At 37.7% G+C, this 18,445-nt stretch overlaps 1 protein-coding gene across 3 annotated transcripts; it reads left to right on the forward strand.

Annotated features, from left to right (window-relative positions):
* The first annotated feature begins 472 nt into the window (after window positions 1-472).
* Window positions 473-13,070, forward strand: LOC144638004 (neuronal acetylcholine receptor subunit alpha-7-like). 3 transcript variants are annotated; one of them, XM_078497100.1, is made up of 7 exons: window positions 473-557; window positions 653-756; window positions 2,242-2,390; window positions 7,410-7,454; window positions 10,498-10,607; window positions 10,962-11,197; window positions 12,250-13,070. In XM_078497100.1, the coding sequence occupies exons 1-7, from the start codon at window positions 523-525 to the stop codon at window positions 12,951-12,953; spliced, it is 1,383 nt and encodes a 460-aa protein (XP_078353226.1). In that variant the 5' UTR covers window positions 473-522; the 3' UTR covers window positions 12,954-13,070. The 3 variants fall into 3 exon arrangements, with proteins under 3 accessions (XP_078353226.1, XP_078353228.1, XP_078353227.1); XM_078497102.1 differs by lacking the exons at window positions 473-557; window positions 653-756; window positions 2,242-2,390 and adding an exon at window positions 2,448-2,553 and having other exon boundaries at window positions 12,250-13,069; XM_078497101.1 differs by lacking the exons at window positions 473-557; window positions 653-756; window positions 2,242-2,390 and adding an exon at window positions 6,032-6,531 and having other exon boundaries at window positions 12,250-13,069.
* The last annotated feature ends 5,375 nt before the right edge of the window (window positions 13,071-18,445 follow it).

Raw genomic sequence — 18,445 nt, forward strand, 5'->3', positions numbered from 1 at the left:
TTTAGCCTCATTACTATTTCAATTAGTCTCAAGTACGCACAGTTTTTCGTTCTCTCATATTGACTGACGAGTTCCTGCCATTAAGTTGTCATGATATTACTGCTGTGTTGATGCTGACATCATGGTTGATATCTTGACAAGAGTTTTCAATGATCAGGCCAACATTTTCGAGTGAGACTTGAACTACCTTAGAAACGTGTTATGAAATGACTCCATGTGTTAGCCCAGTCAGCCTAGTAACAAAAGAACCAACAAGACACAGAATTAGATGTCTTCTTTTTAAACAGGTTGCGTAGTGACCCTTAGTTCTTGCAAATTCTGTGGTCCGGAACGTAACTCGTCACTGAAACGGATACAATACTGCATCGGTAAACGCTTGTGCGTTTGGCTTAAAATGTTTAACAATAGTTCTGCCCATGGAAAACTTTGTCATAAATTTCTTGTTGTGTTGTCCTTATTATGGCATTATTGTCATAGTCATTACTTTTTGGGGGTGGATAGGTCTCCTTGCGTGACCCATGCATGATGTCAGCACGATCTCTACCGGATAAATACCGGTACCGAATAACATACTTACGTATTTGATTTGACTGTATTGCGTCGCAAATCATTCAAGTAAGAGCTTAAACTGCGACCTCGTCTCTTTGTAAAGCCAGGCAATTCAGGCCAAGCAAGAAGGATTTTTCTCCACAAGTTTTGTGATGAATCCGATCACAGCAGTCCTGATCTGTGTTGAAATACTCTCTCTGTTCGAGGGTAAGTGAACCCGTACAAATCGCGCCCTTCTTGCCGGAAGAATTTATTATTTTAATAATAGATTTACACAATGGGAAATAGAGTATTCATTTTCTGAAGTTCGTAGCGGTTAGCTTGTTCACTTTAAAGTAACATCTCATTTCAGTTTCTTTTTGAGTTGCAAAGTTGTCATGGTATTACGTTTTTGTAGTTCACATAATCGACACATACTGAATCGCATGCGTATAGCCATCGTATACATGCACGTATTTCTCGATATTTTCGATATCTCCCGTACGCTTCAATTTAAACTGCATAACAGTCTATTTGACGTAAGGTACGTAACTGCAGGGTGTAATTTTTTAACATCCTTTGTGTGAGTTTACTTTTTCTCGAATTGTGTGCTCACGTTCACAAACGCTAAACCACAGTTTTACCGGAAAATCGACAAAAGTTAGACGGCAAAAGAAGGATTTCTGCTGCTCACGAAAAAAAAAATGATTGTGATGCTTAATCTCTGAACGGATGGCCAATGATAGTCTAAAAAGAGATTGTGAAAATTGACTTCATGGCAAGTTCGGGAATAATGCAGATAATGAATACCGCTGTGACCTGGCTGACCATAAATAGAGGATATTATGTTGGGGGTTTTTTTTTTTTTTTGGGTTTTTTTTTTTTTTTTTTGTTTTTTTTTTTTTTTTTTTTTTTTTAATAATTAGAAATATTACCTTTTCCTTTTGAGGGTTAGTCAACCTTGGAAAGCCGGGAAATTGGACACCACACGAGGCAAAGACAAAAACTTATTGCCAACGCTCAGAAGGAGATGCATAGGCTATACGATCATAAAGTTAATTCTCTAATTCCAGCTTGGTCCCACTACTCATGAGTACTTGTGCTGCCTGCTCAGCCGATTGCATTTCAATTGCCCTTTTCGTAATTGAATAGTAACAGTGGAATACCTGACTGCTTTAAGTAACTGACAAACAAGGTCAAACAAGCTAAGTCAACGGTTAAGCTACGAACAGACTCAGTGACTATCTGACTTGTAGTCTTTCTTTTCTGTCTGTCTGTCTGACTAATTGCTTGAATTGTGTGGCATAGCTTCTATATTCCTAAGTTTGTAAGAATGCGTTGTACGGCTTATGACGGGTGTGTTCACGAGAGAGTTAGCTTGACTTTGGTTAACTGAATTGTTTTTACATGCACTGATAACATCAAGGTAGACTGCAGAACAGCCAGGCGAAGAAATATGTTTTACAAAAATCAAGAAGGTCGTATTTTACGAACGTCAACCAAGAACGGTCACGAAAGATGTTCAACTGTCGGGAAACCTTGGTTAGCTTACATTTAATTTCACTGACATGACTGCTTACTATAGCGTTTATACGATTAAAAGGTACAAAACTGAAGACCTAGGTAAACTTCTCTCGTGAAAACACGGTGTCTGTCTTTCGTTTTCTACTTTTCTTTTTACTAACCTTGTCCGATCGCTCTGATTTTTGTTAGGTTCTTCAGGTTCAACAAACCCTTCATGGGAGCATCATATCCGAGCGGACCTCCTTGATAATTACGACAGAAAAGTCCGGCCAGTTTTAAAGGGCAAAAGAGAAGTTGAGGTGTTGTTCGCATTGAGAATCAGCAGGCTTGTCAAAGTGGTATGAGAATCCCATTTTTTTTTTTTCAGCTAACGACGACCGGACACCGAGGTCCATAACAAATTTATCATATGGCGCAAAAAAAATTGTCATTGCAAGGAAAACCCTCTCCGCGAGGCTTTAGTTAATGGGAACGTCACTGAATTTGAAACAAAATCGACAGGTACGGGCAATTCTTTCTTTAAATTAAGGTCACGTAAATAGGTCTTCTCTAACAATTTGCATAAAGTGCTCAACCCGCTCTGATTGGATGGTCACAGGTCGCCAAAGTATTCAAACTACTAGAAATGGTTATTGTACAAAAACTTAAACTTTTTTAAAATCGGCATTTAGGCGAGCACTTAGGCTGTGTATATGTTATAAAATCAAATGACAAACGCCGAGAAAAGAAGAAATAGAAACTTTATAAGAAATACAACATTAGAATGTCCTGAACAGTGGTGCTATACTATGGTGGTTTACCGTACCCAAATTCGCAAGTAGCCAATCAGAAGCGCGATCTACTGTCCTGATATCCTACGATATCAAGTCACTGACCTGATATGCCACCATATCACGGTCACTTTGAATTAAAGTAGTGTTTCTGTACGATGAATTGAAAAGAGGTTTTACCAATAAAACAGAAACTAGTATTTTTAATTAGCTGGTGTTTACAGGTCGTAAAATGAGAAAAACTTTCCCGCCAAAACTAAACTTGAGCGCGCTCGCCAATTGCGCGATGTTTGCCGACGAGTACTGAGACATTCAGACTGAAAAAATAGAGTCGGGATATTCCAAATTTTTCGCTAAATTTGGATTTTGAAAATTTAGGGAATGAAACTCCAAACAAACGAGTAAAAAAATGCAAGAAGAGGACTTGATAAAAGTGTTGAAGACCAAAAAAGTATCAATACAAGCAGGTCAAATTTTGTACTACGTGTCTGGCAAGCATGGTTTCAACAGATCGAATAATATCACCGGAGTTTTGGCTGAATTTGGGTACGGTAAATACCTAATAGTACCTTTTTGGTACGCTTCAGCGGCATATCAGGCTCGTTTGGTCTCACCATGGGTATTTTGGCTCGACTGCGTCTCGCCAAAATACGAACCAGGGCTCGACCAAACTCGCCTGATATGCCGCCGAAGCGTACCAAAAAGTAGCCTGCGTGGCCGGCGTTCAAAGGGGAAGGATTAGCTATAAGCAGAGATCATGTCAAGAAAGCAATTTTGCTATATTATTTCGACTGGTTTTAGAAACTGTTTTAATGAACATAACGATCGCATAGTTTGAAAAGTAACGACCCCTAGATCGTAAAAGAATCGCCCATTCGAAAGTTTCTGAGATTATTTAAGGCAGAGGTCACTAAGGAAAAGGAACACTTTTAATCCGCGATCCGGTTACAGTATCTTGGAGCAGAGAGGCCATGTTACACAAGGCAATTTTCAACTTGCAACAAAACGACAACGACTTAAAAACACTGCAAGGTGGAGGAGGTGTCACACATTCGTTAGTTTTGTTTGCAACTTGCAATAGATGTCTATTTATGTAAATTTTTATAATTTTTTTTGTAAAAAGGGCCTCTATTGATAACAGCAGTAAAAATATAAGCTTATTTTATGGCAGTGTATGTTAAAAAACCCGTCCTCTTTACTCGTGTTTATGAAACATCGCTAAAAACTTGTTTTCAAAGTTAACAACTCACAGGCTAACTTTTCGAGTGAGAAATGGAAGAATAAATTTCCTTGTGTTGCGTGGCACTTGTAAAAGTACGAAAGTATAATAAAGTTCTCACTAAATGAGTTGAAAGTGCCTTTAAAATAGTTAAAAGTTTCAAACGTTTCGGGCTTAGCCCTTCATTAGTGGAAAGTCAAGATTTCAGTCCACTGAAATCAGTGGAAAGTCCACTGATGAAGGGCTAAGCCCGAAACGTTTGGAACTATTAACTATTTTAAAGGCACTTTCAACCCATTTAGTGAGAACTTTATTATACTTTTGTACTTTTAACTTTTCGAGTATTGTTTTATTTTAGCGTTATGACGCTATTTCAATCTTTATAAAAGTATCGTCAGAGAATCATAAAGACCATAAACATTAATTTACCACGGATAGCTGAGGCCAAGAGTGCAAAGCATTTTATAGCATTGTACATACGTATAGCGTGCTTGCTTGCCGTTAGCTTGCTTGCCAGCTTACTGTGGGAGTGCCCTCCAATCAATTTACGAAATTAGAGAGCCAAAAAAATGACTATAAAATCCACCAAGGTAATCTAACTTACATGATTGCCGAATTAGGCGGGAAGTTTGCTTTATTAGTAAAAAAAAAAACAATGATTTTCCAAAAAAAAAACTACTGGTGGTACTTGGTGGCGACTCTCACGAGTTCTTACGATAAACTAATATTTGATATACAGGCTATAATGACGTCGATAATAAATCTTCTGTTGGTGTTAATGCATTGAAAGAAACTCCTATTAGTTGGTCCAGTAAGAAGGTTTAGGTTTCACCAGTAGACTCCATCTGTAAGCAAAATCTCCAAAACTTTATTTTCGTTTCCATATTTTGTGTTTTTTAAATATATTGTCCGTTATTATTGAGATCTCTTCTAGTTAGCAAAGTTCTTTCGTATGATTATTGGTCATGCTCTGTATTCATAGAAAAATGCCTCTTTTCTACCTCTTAGTAGCGAAGAAAACGCGTAGAGAACCAAAGCATAACGGAGAAGGGGAGCGAGCATAGGAAAACAGTGCAAGGCTGCGGGAGAAAGCGAACCCTTTGATGTAATTTCCCCGTCGTCGTAAACGGATCAGTTTTTTTTCCTGGTCATTCCAGCAAGTTTATGTTACCGTTGTACTTGTCGTTTCCTGGACCTCACGGTGGTGTTTACTTGCCTTTATTCGACGTTTTTGCTTGTTTACAAGCTAAAATGGTAGAATAGGGGTTATGTGGACAAAATTTGGAACCACATATTTGTAAACTCTCAAGGGAGTTTTTTAATTTCTCAAGGGACTGTTTTAATTTCTCAAGGGATTACTTTCCGCTGTGGGTGATCATTTGCGATCTCGTGGAAAAAAACGTGACTTGTCACATTTACAAACGTTATATAACAATTTTAAAAGTGACATGTCAGCTTTGTTATCTCAACGCACGTGTATCTGAAAGGCGATCTACAAAAAGCGTCGCACAAACAATGGATTGCGTAACTAAAACACGAATAAATAATCACTAGCACTTACATCGTTTAACAATTACAAACGTCAAAAATAAACCATACCAAAAAACTCGCTCTTTTCAAAGATATTATTGAAGTTAAAACAAATGCAAGAGATGGGGGCTTCTTTTAGCTTAGGAGCGGTTAAAAATTAGGCCAAATTTGGTCGCTACATGCAAGCGCCATTCTATTTCGTCATCAGCCTAGGTCGTTAGGGACGAGACCTAGCGTTGACAGCAATGTTGCATGAATCGACTTTACAACATGCGATCGTATCTACGCAGTTCGAGTGGAATTCAGTCAAAGACAGCAAAATTCTTTCGTATTTCATCTTCAAATATAATTCGAAAGCATTCACTGTATATATGGCTTTTGTTTAATCCTGGGTCTTGATATCCGACCCTCGCAGAGCCTAGACAAAACGCAGCTTGAGAACGCGTTTTGAGATTTGTTTACGCCGCAATTATATGCGCAATGTTTTCTCCGACAGTAGTCGGAAATATCCTATTTTTTTTCGTGCTTTTTCGTGGAGCAATCGTAACGATACGGCCTTGAACACATTGAACAGCGGTCTACCTATAACAATTCAAATATGGCGTCGCAAAAACAAAGCGTCGAACGCATATTTTGCTGTTTCATTTGCTAATTTCGCTGCCGTAATCGACTGCCTCGAAAGGTCCTTGCAATTTTCAAGTATAGAATTGTCAGATCTCGCTGAAATTTGCACTGTTTATTTGTGTAATGTTGAGGAATATGTGTATAAATACCCGGCACGGACGAGCCATTTTTGACAAAATTATATGGCTGCATTTCCTCCGCGAAGATAGGAAATTGTTAAACTAAACTACAAAGAAACTGTAATGATAAGTTCGAAGAACAATGCACAGGATAAACCTTCGACTCATACTTCATGCAAAAACGTCGATATCTCGAAGAGACTTTGATTCACTTTATGTAAGATGTTAGCTGTATTGCTGTTGTCTTTAAAGTGTATATGACATGAAAAATATTTTCTGCTTATTTGAAAGGCCTTTCGAAATACAGAAGAATGGCGTTTTTCTTTTCGAAATATATTTTTTCGTTTCAGAGATATTGACGTTTTTGTATTATGCAAATTAGATCAGTGATGACGTCAGAAGATTTGACACTAAAAATGGTAAAATACTGAATAAACAATATCTCTAAAACTATTGAAGCAGTGTTCTTGAAACTTGGCACCACAAATGTGCATCACAAAAGGAACAAAATGACACCCTTAGTATTGTTGCCATAGCAACTCTTTCAGCTCCAGTCTCTCTCTGTCAAAAAGACAAATATCCCCATATCTGACCTCTAAAGTGAGACAAAGGGTCCTGCTTAGAACAGACATAGTTCCCATATTGCCTTAATTCCCACCATTGGTTTGGCTGCGCTAGATGGTTCTTGGTTTAAGACAAAAACTGGGAATTTCAGTTTTTATTGAGACAGCACCAGCGGCAAAACTGTTGTCATGGCAACAGCTCTAAGAGTAACATTTTGTTTTTTTTTGTGATGCACATTTGTGGTGCCAAGTTCCAAGAACACTGCTTTAATAGTTTTAGAGATATTGTTTATTCAGTATTTTACCAATTTTAGAGTCAAATCTTGTGACGTCATCACTGTTCTAATTTGCATAATACAAAAACGTCAATATCTCTGAAACGAAAAAAGATATTTCGAAAAGAAAAACGCCATTCTTCTGTATTTCGAAAGGCCTTTCAAATTAGCAGAAAATATTTTTCATGTCATATACACTTTAAGTACTATCACGCGGTGTTTCATTTTTATTGATGTTAGTTTCGTTTTTCTAACAGGATAATCAAGAACAAGTAGTTGTATTGGACACTTGGGTTATACAGGTCAGCAGATACCTTATTATCCGCACACACGCACCCATCACTTTCCTTCTCCGTTCTTTAGAATTGGAACAGGGGCACCCAACGGAATATTTCGTTAAAATATCTGTTCGGAAGACGATTTGAGATCTAGAATTTTCGGAACATTCATTGTAAATTTTTTTGCTTGCCTGCCCTTCCTAGGATTTTCGAATATCTAAAAAATGGTATAATTGTTCATTTTTAACGGGTTTTTACTCTAAAAAGGTCACCTAGAATTTTCGGGAGCCTTTCTCTGGCTGGAATTTTTTTGAAAAGGTAAGTTTTGATCCCTATAACTTTCGGATCACTAGACTTTCAGCTAGGAAATCCGAACACATAAAAAAATTTTAAGGGATGAAAATATGCCTATATCTACCGTTTAAATACTAAAATACGTTCAACGGTGCTATCTTTAAGTGGTTTTGAACTATATTCTCGATGGGTGCCCCTGTTGGAACGGACATTAGGATTGGAACGGACTTAACTCACGTGTCATTTGATTGATAAGAGGCTCGATGTAGTTTTTTTAGCCCTATGGTCGTTGTTTTGAAAATGTGAATTATCTAGGAAGCCAATCTTCGATGTTTGCCAAAATAGGCCATAATGATCAAGAATTACCAAAGTTTGATTTTTTTTACTGGTTATTTAGTAACAAAGGTTACCATAGCAACGATTTTTGCTTTCTTTTGTTTTCAAACAAGCTTGATTTTCACGAAATCTAGTTGGACTCTTTGTATTCATTTTTGTGTGGACTTTAAAGTCTACACATTGTTGTCATGCAGTTTTTTTCCGATTGGGGGGTCACTTTCCGTGATAACTCGGGTTAGTGCTTTCGGAAGTTTTCGACAGTGATCGGAGGATCCGAAGTTTCGGTGAGATGGGCAGCCAAGGCAGTAAACCCAGAAATTCGATCAGTATCGAGTAAGTCGCACTTTATTCTTGAATCTAGAAGCCTTTTTTGACACAGCTTTCGAAGAACGTGTGGTGGCTGGAAAATATACATCAAGGGACAACTTCAAAGGCAGCGGTGGCGTAGATGAAAAGTGAAATAACAATCACTACGGCTGAAATCTTCATATCTAATGAGCTGAACAACTGCGGTCATAGGTCACGTTTCTTGTTTTTCACACTTTTGACTCACTTTCCACAGTTTTTGTTTCTCTGTGCGGCTTGAGCATTTTTGATTCGCATATTAAAACGAATCAAATGTCTGGTTATTGATTTATTTCAGCTTTGCCAAACACAATGAATGCACAACGAGTTGTATCAAAACAAGTTCGCTGATCATGTTGTTTTACTTGTCTTGGACTCCGGGATATAATTCACCAGCTCCATTTCTCTCAAGTAGTATATTTAACAAAAGACCGATGTCGAATTCAGAACTGAACTAAAACATTGTCATGAAAAGAATAAAAAAAAAAACATCGAACCGTAGAATATGCATATATCCAAACCGTGCGACAAAATAATTTAATTGTCGGTTCAAATAACGTCCTTCGCCGCCTCTCAAAACACCGACTTCAAGTGAATATTTCGTAAACAGAAAAATATATTTCTCCGCCTTTCTACGCAAGCTACTAAGAAATTATTTGTGAAAGCTTATTGAAAAGTTCTTATTCAAAAAAGGTTAAAAAAGAACTCATTGAAAGAAAATAAGTTTTTCGATGAGTTGTTTACACAAGCTTTACACAAAAAGTAAGGGTTGTGTAAACAAGCGATGCGAGGCAGTTCACGTGCTCCACGCAACATTTCTTTTTTTAATGAAAATAGTATCCTATCTTGCTAGCGGTAAGGAAAGGCTTTTGGTCTAATAACTGCTGTTCTTGTAGGATTCTAGGTTTTTATTTGCATGAAAAAAAGCATTTGTCGTGAACGACGTGACAAAGGGTCACACTACGCTCCTTCACATTGCGTGACATCCCAAGCGGCAATGGTAACGTTTGTTTCTTGAAGCGTAGGACATAAGACAAGTAATAGTATACTTTGTTCTTCCAACAGTCTTGCAAATAATAAATTGATTTAAAGTTCTTTGTTTTTTCGCCTTGTATCTCGAATGACTCGATTCGAAACTTGAAGTTGTTGACTGCTACAGTAACTCATTGATTAATTCATAATGTCAACTTTTATTCAAATGAAAGTCCACACATGTTCGCATAGCGGACTCACTTTTACTGTTATTTGATATGTTAAAGTATAGTAGAATAACCAACAGTAGACGAAATTTTAGAAAAATCTGTAAAAGTGTTTTCAAGTAAATCAAGAATGAAGTTTGCAGAAATATTCCGTTTATGAAATATATTAAAAAGGCACTTATAAATTGTTTCGGGGTATTTGAGCGCAGTTATTTGAAATTAAATATTTCGTATTCATAGCCATTTGTTGAGTGCCTTTTCTTTTGAAAAATAGTTACACCATCGAAGACCATTTAAAAAAAGCGAGAGAGTTAATGCTTTAACTTGTTGAAATATATCGACTGCCAGTTGTAGGTCTTGTTGGAAACCACAAAGTGTTACAAAAAACTTCATTCGTGACTTACTTAAATACGATGTTACAGATTTTTGTAAAATTTCGTCTACAGGTAGTCAATTTACTTTACTGTTATATAGCAAAAATGAATGTCAAGAATCGATCTAGATTTCGAAAAAATCAGGCTTGTTTGAAAACAATTGTTGCTATGTTAACCTTTGTTACTAAATAACCAGTAAAAAATGAAACTTTGGTCATACTTGATCATTATGGTGTATTTCGATAAGAATCGAAGATTGGCTTCCAAGATAATTTTCATTTTCAAAACAACGACCCTAGGGCTTGAAAACTACATCGAGCCTCCTTAAATTATTCACTTTGATTTGGGCGCGCTGTCCTAATGTAGCTAGTGAGTTGCACTAGGAATCGAGCAGTCCGGGTTTGAGCCGTACCGGGGTCACTGTGTCAAGTCATGTTTCGGCTGGAATTTTACGACTGTCGCATTATTTTTGGTACGGGCTTAACAATCTTAATTATTTGCTTTTCCCTTTATTTTCAGGAATGGCGGAATGACTTTCTAATGTGGAACGCCAGTGAATACGGTGACGTAGAACGTATCCATTTTGCTCCTGATGAGATATGGGTCCCGGATATAGCTCTCTTTAACAAGTAAGAATTTTTAAGTCGCTGCGGCGCTTATTAAATTTCGACCTTTTGATGCGGCGCTTACTCAAGGGCACACTTTTTGAAAACTTGTTAAGAAACTTTTTTTCAATCAGTTATATGTCGAAAACGACAGCAATAACAACTATATTATGACGGCCGGATCAAGCACCCGAAAACGGTCTTCACCGCTATAAACTGAACGATTTTGAATAGGGGTTGGCGTTGTTGAGGGGTGCAGCGCTTATTCAAGTTAATACAGTACATCATCTTTAAGCTGTCTTATGCCTTGGTTTTAAAGTGATCCTTGGCACTGGAGTTTGCCGGATTATTTTAGCATATGTTTTTATTCTTCTTTAGTGGTGACGATGAAATCAACTTAGCAGGAGGACCAAGCAAGTTTGTGACCGACATTGCAGTCGATCATAAAGGGAAGTGTGTTTGGAGCGGACCTGCAACGTTTAAAGTCAATTGCAGAATGCAGATTCACGACTGGCCGTTTGACGAACAGAAATGTGAGCTCGCATTTGGTTCGTTCACCTATGGAAAGAACTTATTGAGAATCAAGCTGTTCAAGGTCAAAAATAAATTTGCAAGTAAGGAATCACCCACTAATTTTATCAACGTTTGCTCACTAAAAAGGACGCCTAAACGCAGCATTTTAATTTTTTTGGAAATGTCGTGAATGGACCTCGGATAGTACCAGGACCTTGCCATAGACGAGGCAAGATCTTGCTAGTGGGTTTTGGGGGCATGCCCTCCAGAAAATTTTAAAATCTAGATGTTAGTAAACTCTTTCAGAGAAATTGTTCATGACGTATTTGTTGTGAAAACTCAATCTTGTTCAACTGGAGATTATTTTCTATACAAAACATGTTTTGTTTTTAATTTTTGGCAAAAATCTAGACGGGGCAAGTGCCTCGTCTTGCCTCTTGCTAGTTACGGCCCTGAAATAGATCTTCATACAGTGACACCACAAGTAACCGAAGCATACTCAGTGGTACTGTCAACGTGGGAGTTCCGTGAGGGGGGAGGGACAGGAGGTAAAATTTCCCTCCTCCCTACTTTTTGAGCTAAAATTTCTCCCTCCTCCCTCTTCTGTACCGTTCTGAAATTCAATTGGGAAAAAAACTGATACTCGCTTTTGCTTCGAAAAGTTGTAGATAACGTAAACGTGAATAAAACCGCGCCTGTTGTCTTTTTCTTTGCTTTTTTCTTCTAAAATGCTCCTACAAGCCGTTTTGGGTGAATTTTTTCTCAACGATCGAATCCGTGTAGAATGCGTACTGACAGTATGGTCCCTGAACTCTTGAACCTTGACCTAGGCGGGAATAGAGAGGGGTACGTCCAGGAACTGGACTAGTTCAACCGTTGACTGAAGACACTCACCCAAAACGGCTTGTAAGAACCTTCCTGTAGCGATAAAACCCCCGAAGAAGACAACAGGTGAGGTGTTCAACATTTTTATTTGCTAAATTTACAATTTGTTGAAGAAAAAGTGAAACTTTTTCAATCGAAGTTTAGATCCATTCACACTCCTTGGTTATCTGTGATAACACCAGTTTTCACTAGCTATCTTTATGGTAAATATTATAAATACTCCTGAGCTCAGGAAGGTGCTAAACAGCTTTGCATATTTTTCTTTCAGCTCGTTTTGTTAAAAGCGGGGACTGGGACATTGAAAACATCGAAGGAAAAATATCAGAAACTGACCATGGCGACTGCTGCCCGTTTAACTTTAGCGAAGTTGTATACACTCTGCAGATGAAACGCAAGTCTCTGTACTATATGTTCTATCTCGCCATCCCCTCCGTTACATTGACGGTCCTCGCACTCAGTAGCTTTCTGATCCACGTCGAGAGCGGAGAACGCATTGGCTTTGTGACAACTATTCTTCTGGCCATGATAGTGTTTCTGCTTGTCATTCCATCCTATCTTCCAGTCACATCGGACGGCCTACCAATCCTTGGTGTAAACCTACAAATTACCATGATCATTATAGCGCTGGTCCTCTTCGCCAACATTTTTGTCCTGAGGGTTTACTTCATGGAAGGAACGCCCCCAAACTGGATTGAAAACCTCTGCCACTTCTGCAGCGTAAGGAAAAGTAAAAGAGTCAAACGGATTCATGTAACACAGCCTGATGGTGTATATCCAGCGATTGAGAAATCGTCTGCGACAATATCTGGCATCGAAATGACTGAATCCATTAGAGGGAGCCCTGGTCTGGTTGAAAGAGAAGAAGAGCGACAATTTACTTGGCGAATGGTGTCAATCAAAATGGATCACGTTTTTTTTGTCATCTTTGTTATTGCTTCATCTGTTTCGTATGCCGTGACATTCGCAAGATGAATAAACATTCTGGTGCTGTTTTGTAACATGATGTTAATTTTTTCACAACTCCACGACAATTTATACTGACATTTAAACAGGTGGTCAACTAGACAGACCCTTTTTTTTTTTTTTTTATTTAAGTTTTAGTTTTTTTTTATTTTTATTTTTTTTTTATTTTTATTTGCAGAAACTCACGTTACAAACAGTAAAAGAAAAAGAAAAACAAACAAACAAACAAATAACACTAACAATACCTACACTACATACAAAATCTATACTGTGTGTATATATATAAAAAAAAAACTTAACAATACTACTAGTCCTATCATATTGAGTCCATGAGGATTATATTGGCTATATGAATTCGTTTACGTTCGTTTACTAACAGTCCTTACTAATAGACCTAAAGGTGTTGTCGAATTGCGCCATAGATTTATAAAGTCTATTATACGTATATATATATATATAAAAAAAAAATAAAATAAAAAAACATTCATTGAATTCATTCATTGGATTCGTTTACTAACAGACTTTGCTAACAGACTTTACTGACAGACCTAAAGGAGCATAAAACTGCAATGCGATATAGGACAATTTTATAAAGCCGTATTATACATGAAAACTTATAATACACTACAGATAAACTACAGCACAGTTAAATAAATTAAGGATTGACATTAACAAGAAATAAAAAATGTAAAGTAAAACAGAAGAAGGGAGAAAAAAAACAACCTACAGTATAGCTGCCCAAGTAGCATTGTATTTATGAAGCGTTTTGTTTGCTATGGCTACTTTACGTAAAACTTCTAATTTCGATTTCAGTCTTAAAAGAAAGCGATCAAAGCTCAGCCTGTCCTCGCAGATACAAGTTGCAAAAATATGGTATTTTGCAATAAGAAGAATGTAGTTGAGCTCTCGCTCTTTGCTAGTGTTTTGGTGCCACCCAAATAAAATCGTACTTTCTGATAAAGTTATTTTTTCGAGAAATTTTTCGCTCCACCATTGAGTAAACTGTTCCCAAAAGATTGACGATTCCCTGTAACTATACAACATATGAACAAGTGATTGCCTCTCGGAATTGCAAATAGGGCAAATGTCGTCGTCTACTAGGCCAGCACGGAGTAGGCTGACGCGAGTAGGCAGAATATTATGTATTATTTTGAACTGGAAAGCAATTAGCTTTGCCTCTGTGGTAACCCGGAAAGGGAGTAAATAAATGTTATGAATATTTTCTGTATTAAACCCGTATTTCAAGATTTTAGTTTCATTTGTTGGTGTAGCGGAACGTCTAGCAAGAATAGCATTATACGCCCCTCGAGTGGAGATGACTGTTGTTGAGTGTGTTGTTTCAGAAGGGGAGCTCTGGGTACTGCGAGATGAATTTCGAATTGACATTTTCCAACTGATCGGGATAGCTCTGATGAGACCGTAGTACATAGTGAATGGATTGTTGACCTTGAATTTTTGTTTAAAGTCAGCTAGAGAGAGGAAATCTCGATTTTCGTTTAACAGGTCCTTGACATGTATAATTTCCTTTTTAAACCAGGCGCTATAAAAAATCGGCTTTTGGTCAACCAGGATGCTAGAGTTGTTCCAAATGATCTCATTTTCCGGGTTCTTTTCCTCAAAGGAGGATAAATGCTTATGTTCTTGCCAATACTTTAGTACAGAATGGTAGAAAGCAGGGAGTTTTCGTAGGTCGAGTAGCTTAGTGTCGTAACGGCACTTTGTTAAAAACGAAAGACCACCATAATGACTTGTTGCTTGTTCCGGAATTATTTTCCAGGAAGCATCGCTTTGTTCATGTATTCTTTTAATCCAAGCGATTTTCAGAGCTTTCTCCATTATTTCGAAGTCTAACATCTTTAATCCACCATGATTCTTTTCAGCAATGATCGTCCTCTTTTTAATTTTTGCGGTTTTACCTTCCCATATGAAGTTAAAGATAAGCTTGTTGACTCTCTCTGCAAAATGCTCTGGAATGGATAAAACGGATGTACCGTATATAAGTTTAGCTACTCCCAGGGTTTTCACGATTTTTATTCTACCGATCAAAGTAAGGTTTCTTCTTCTCCAGGCATTAAGTATTGTTTCTAAATTGCGGGCCTTTTCTTCGAAGTTTAACTTATTCGCCTGTTGTTCGTCGTAAGAGAAGTGCACACCGAGGGCGTGCACAGGCTCCCTCGGCCATTTGAAATTATAAGGAGTTTCCTTGTTGTTTCGCCAGGAACCTAGCCACAACGCCTCTGTTTTGGTGGTATTAATTTCCAGTCCACAATTCACTTTGAATTCTTCTAAGAGTTTTAGAAGCTGCGTTACCGACTCACGGTCACGCACGAAGACTGTGGTATCATCAGCGTATTGCGTAACTTTGATTTTCTTTTGTTCTACTTCGATGCCGTTGATTGTGGGGTCATTTTTTAACGCTCTGGCAAATAATTCAATTCCGATTACGAATAAAAGACCAGATAACGGACAACCTTGTCTTACTCCTCGTTGCAGGAGGAAGAATTCAGATGCATGACCGTTGTTTAGGACACAACTGGACACTTGATTATATAATACGGTGAACCAATTTAATAGGTCCGGTCCAAAATTGAAAAGTTTTAAAGCAGCGTTGATGTAATTCCATTCAATTGTATCAAAAGCATTTCGGAAGTCCAAAAATATTGCGACGCCCGGTTTATCCAACATTTTTTCGACTATTTTGCTTGTTTACAAGCAAAAGTAGGAGATTAGGAGTGATGTGGGCAAAATTTGGAACATTCTTGTCTACTCTCAAGGGACTTTTTTAATTTCTCAAGGGACTGTTTTAATTTCTCAAGGGAGTTCTTTCCGCTTAGTGGGCGATGAAAGGGTCTCTTATTATTATTGCGTCAACACTTCCGATCTCGTGTTAAAGACGTGACTTGTCACATATTCCGCTGTAGGTGATGAAAGGGTCTCTCATTAGTATTGCGTCAACAATTGCGATCTCGTGTTAAAAACGTGACTTGTCACATGTATAAACGTTATATAACAGTTATTTTTATGCGTGAGTATCTCAAATGAGATATGACACAACTAATCGAGAATCTGAGTGGTTCAGTGTTTCACAGTATAAAGCGTTGTACTAGTACAAGCGTCTCACTCACTGAAGCCGGGCGCTAATATTTAACCTAAAATGATTAAGAACGGAAATTTGTACTTATCCACATGTTCATGTTGAAAGCGAAGTTTTAATTTGAGCAGCCGGCTTTTGAAGTCAATTGTACACTAAATGGATTTACCGATCGTTCAAAAAATTACATCCAAGTTCAAAGCAATAACAGTACATTACCATTTCGTTCTCAAAAGACTTGAGAAGCCGCAATTGGTCCTTGTTTAACTCCGTGATTTGAATTCAAAACGCATTTGTAAGCACCATTACACCATGTGTTGACAAGCGGCAGAGTATCGGAATTTTTCGCACCGTGCTGTACTGCACGGCAGAAATAATTATCCACATGTTCATGTTGAAAGCGAAGTTTTAATTTGAGCAGCCGGCTTTTGAAGTCAATTGTACACTAAATGGATTTACCCATGGTTCAAAAAATTACATCCAAGTTCAAAGCAATAACAGTACATTACCAAAAAATTACAGAGAACCTTGAAAGAAACTTTGTTTAGAATTTATTTTTAGTTTGGATGAAGTCAAGAAATGTGTTGACAAGCGGCAGAGTATCGAAATTTTTCGCACCGTGCTGTACTGCACGGCAGAAATAATTATCCACATGTTCATGTTGAAAGCGAAGTTTTAATTTGAGCAGCCGGCTTTTGAAGTCAATTGTACACTAAATGGATTTACCGATCGTTCAAAAAATTACATCCAAGTTCAAAGCAATAACAGTACATTACCATTTCGTTCTCAAAAGACTTGAGAAGCCGCAATTGGTCCTTGTTTAACTCCGTGATTTGAATTCAAAACGCATTTGTAAGCACCATTACACCATATCTTCGCGGCGGTGAAAGGAAAGATAAATCCTTCATCAACAAGGTTTCAGCACTCTGTACTCCATGGTTTTCCGTTTTAAGGCCACTTTAAAATTCTATAGTGTTTCTCCTTTCCATTTTAAGTCCCAAATATGTTTTTTTTTTCTTGTTCAGAATCAAAACAAGGCCTTGGAAGTTTGTAAATACAACCCGCGCGGCTCTACGATTTCCTTGTACGATTTCAATGCACCGAATAATACGAAAAACCTTCTTCTAGGACCCCAAGAGTTCTCTAAAAATATGGGCAGAAAACAGATTTTGATTGGTTTATTTGCCGTTATTATCTATAGAACAATAGAAGAACCAAAAAAACCCAGGGAGGGTGGGAAAGGGCATATTCCGCTGTAGGTGATGAAAGGGGCTCTCATTAGTATTGCGTAAACACTTGCGGGTTCAAATTGCGACGTCATGGATTGAAGATAACTGTAATTTTTGCATACGCAAGCCAAATCGGTCATAAACTGTCTAAAAACGTTTTGTTCTTTGTATTAAAAGGAAAGTTCTTGGAGAGTGCGTTTTATCCATTAGTACCAAGTTATCAGTACAAAGATACGCACGTTAATGCTTTAGTTTGGCAAGAGTGAAGTTAATGAAATAACATAAACGGATACAAATTCCAGTGGTTTTTAACTGTTGCGGAGTGGAATGGTTTTCAACGGTTTACGAAGTTTAAAGGAGCAATAGAGCTCTATCTACTGCTCAATAAATTTGTTTTCAATAGCACTGAACTTGACAGTTGTCATAAACTTTTCTTCACCGTTGGAAGAATTCACTCTGGAAAAGAGACAGATGTTCAGTGGAGCAAGAGAGTTACCTTGAGGGCTAAGTGAGTACAATCTTGCGTTGATGTTGTTTGTATGAATGTGTCATGTGGTACAGATGTTTTTTCGATAAAGTTATCGCTACATGGTTTCGCTTTTAGTCTTGGAATTTGAAGTATTTCCGCACTGCGGTTGGTAAGCGAGTGGGGAAACGTCAACGGAGTTGCAGTATCTGGCGATTCTCATTTATGCTCGTGATTTTTGCCATCAGTAACTGGTTAACTCATTTGCCATCGTTTGCCAAAACGTACAATTTTTAAAGTGCTACGCTTTTCGTTCTTTTTTTTCTCTCATTTCTGTTATGTTCAATTTTTTTAACACGTGTTTTCTTTTGTTCTGCCGTGTTTATTTATAGCCGTTTACGCTATTCCGTTGTCTTAGTTGTTATCAATGCTGACACACCCCTTGACACACCAGTTGAGATTAAATTCTCCCGTTATATGCTAAGCTGCGCTAAAGAAGTTTTTTTTCTTTTTAGAGAGATAAGCTACCACTTTATTCCATTTCTACGGTATGATACATTCTATGAATTTTTGGTATGGCAGTTTTAGTATTTAATCCTGAATTTCCTACTGTGCGATTAAGTAAGTCGCTAACAGGCTCGTTAGTATGTTTTCGTGAGCGATGCTTTTGAATTTACACAAAGGACGCACAGCAAGATAAAACGAATTTCCGGTA

Source organism: Oculina patagonica, chromosome 14 (assembly GCF_052425735.1).
Source record: "Oculina patagonica isolate OP01 chromosome 14, crgOcupat, whole genome shotgun sequence".
In the NCBI taxonomy this organism is placed as follows: domain Eukaryota; kingdom Metazoa; phylum Cnidaria; class Anthozoa; order Scleractinia; family Oculinidae; genus Oculina; species Oculina patagonica.

Excerpts from the sequence above, each read along its gene's own strand:
- LOC144638004 (XM_078497100.1), top strand. The coding sequence starts at position 523 with ATGATGTCAGCACGATCTCTACCGGATAAATACCG. Across the intron at positions 7,455-10,497 it reads TGGACACTTGGGTTATACAG|GAATGGCGGAATGACTTTCT; the intron begins GTCAGCAGATAC and ends CTTTATTTTCAG. Across the intron at positions 11,198-12,249 it reads GGTCAAAAATAAATTTGCAA|CTCGTTTTGTTAAAAGCGGG; the intron begins GTAAGGAATCAC and ends TTTTTCTTTCAG.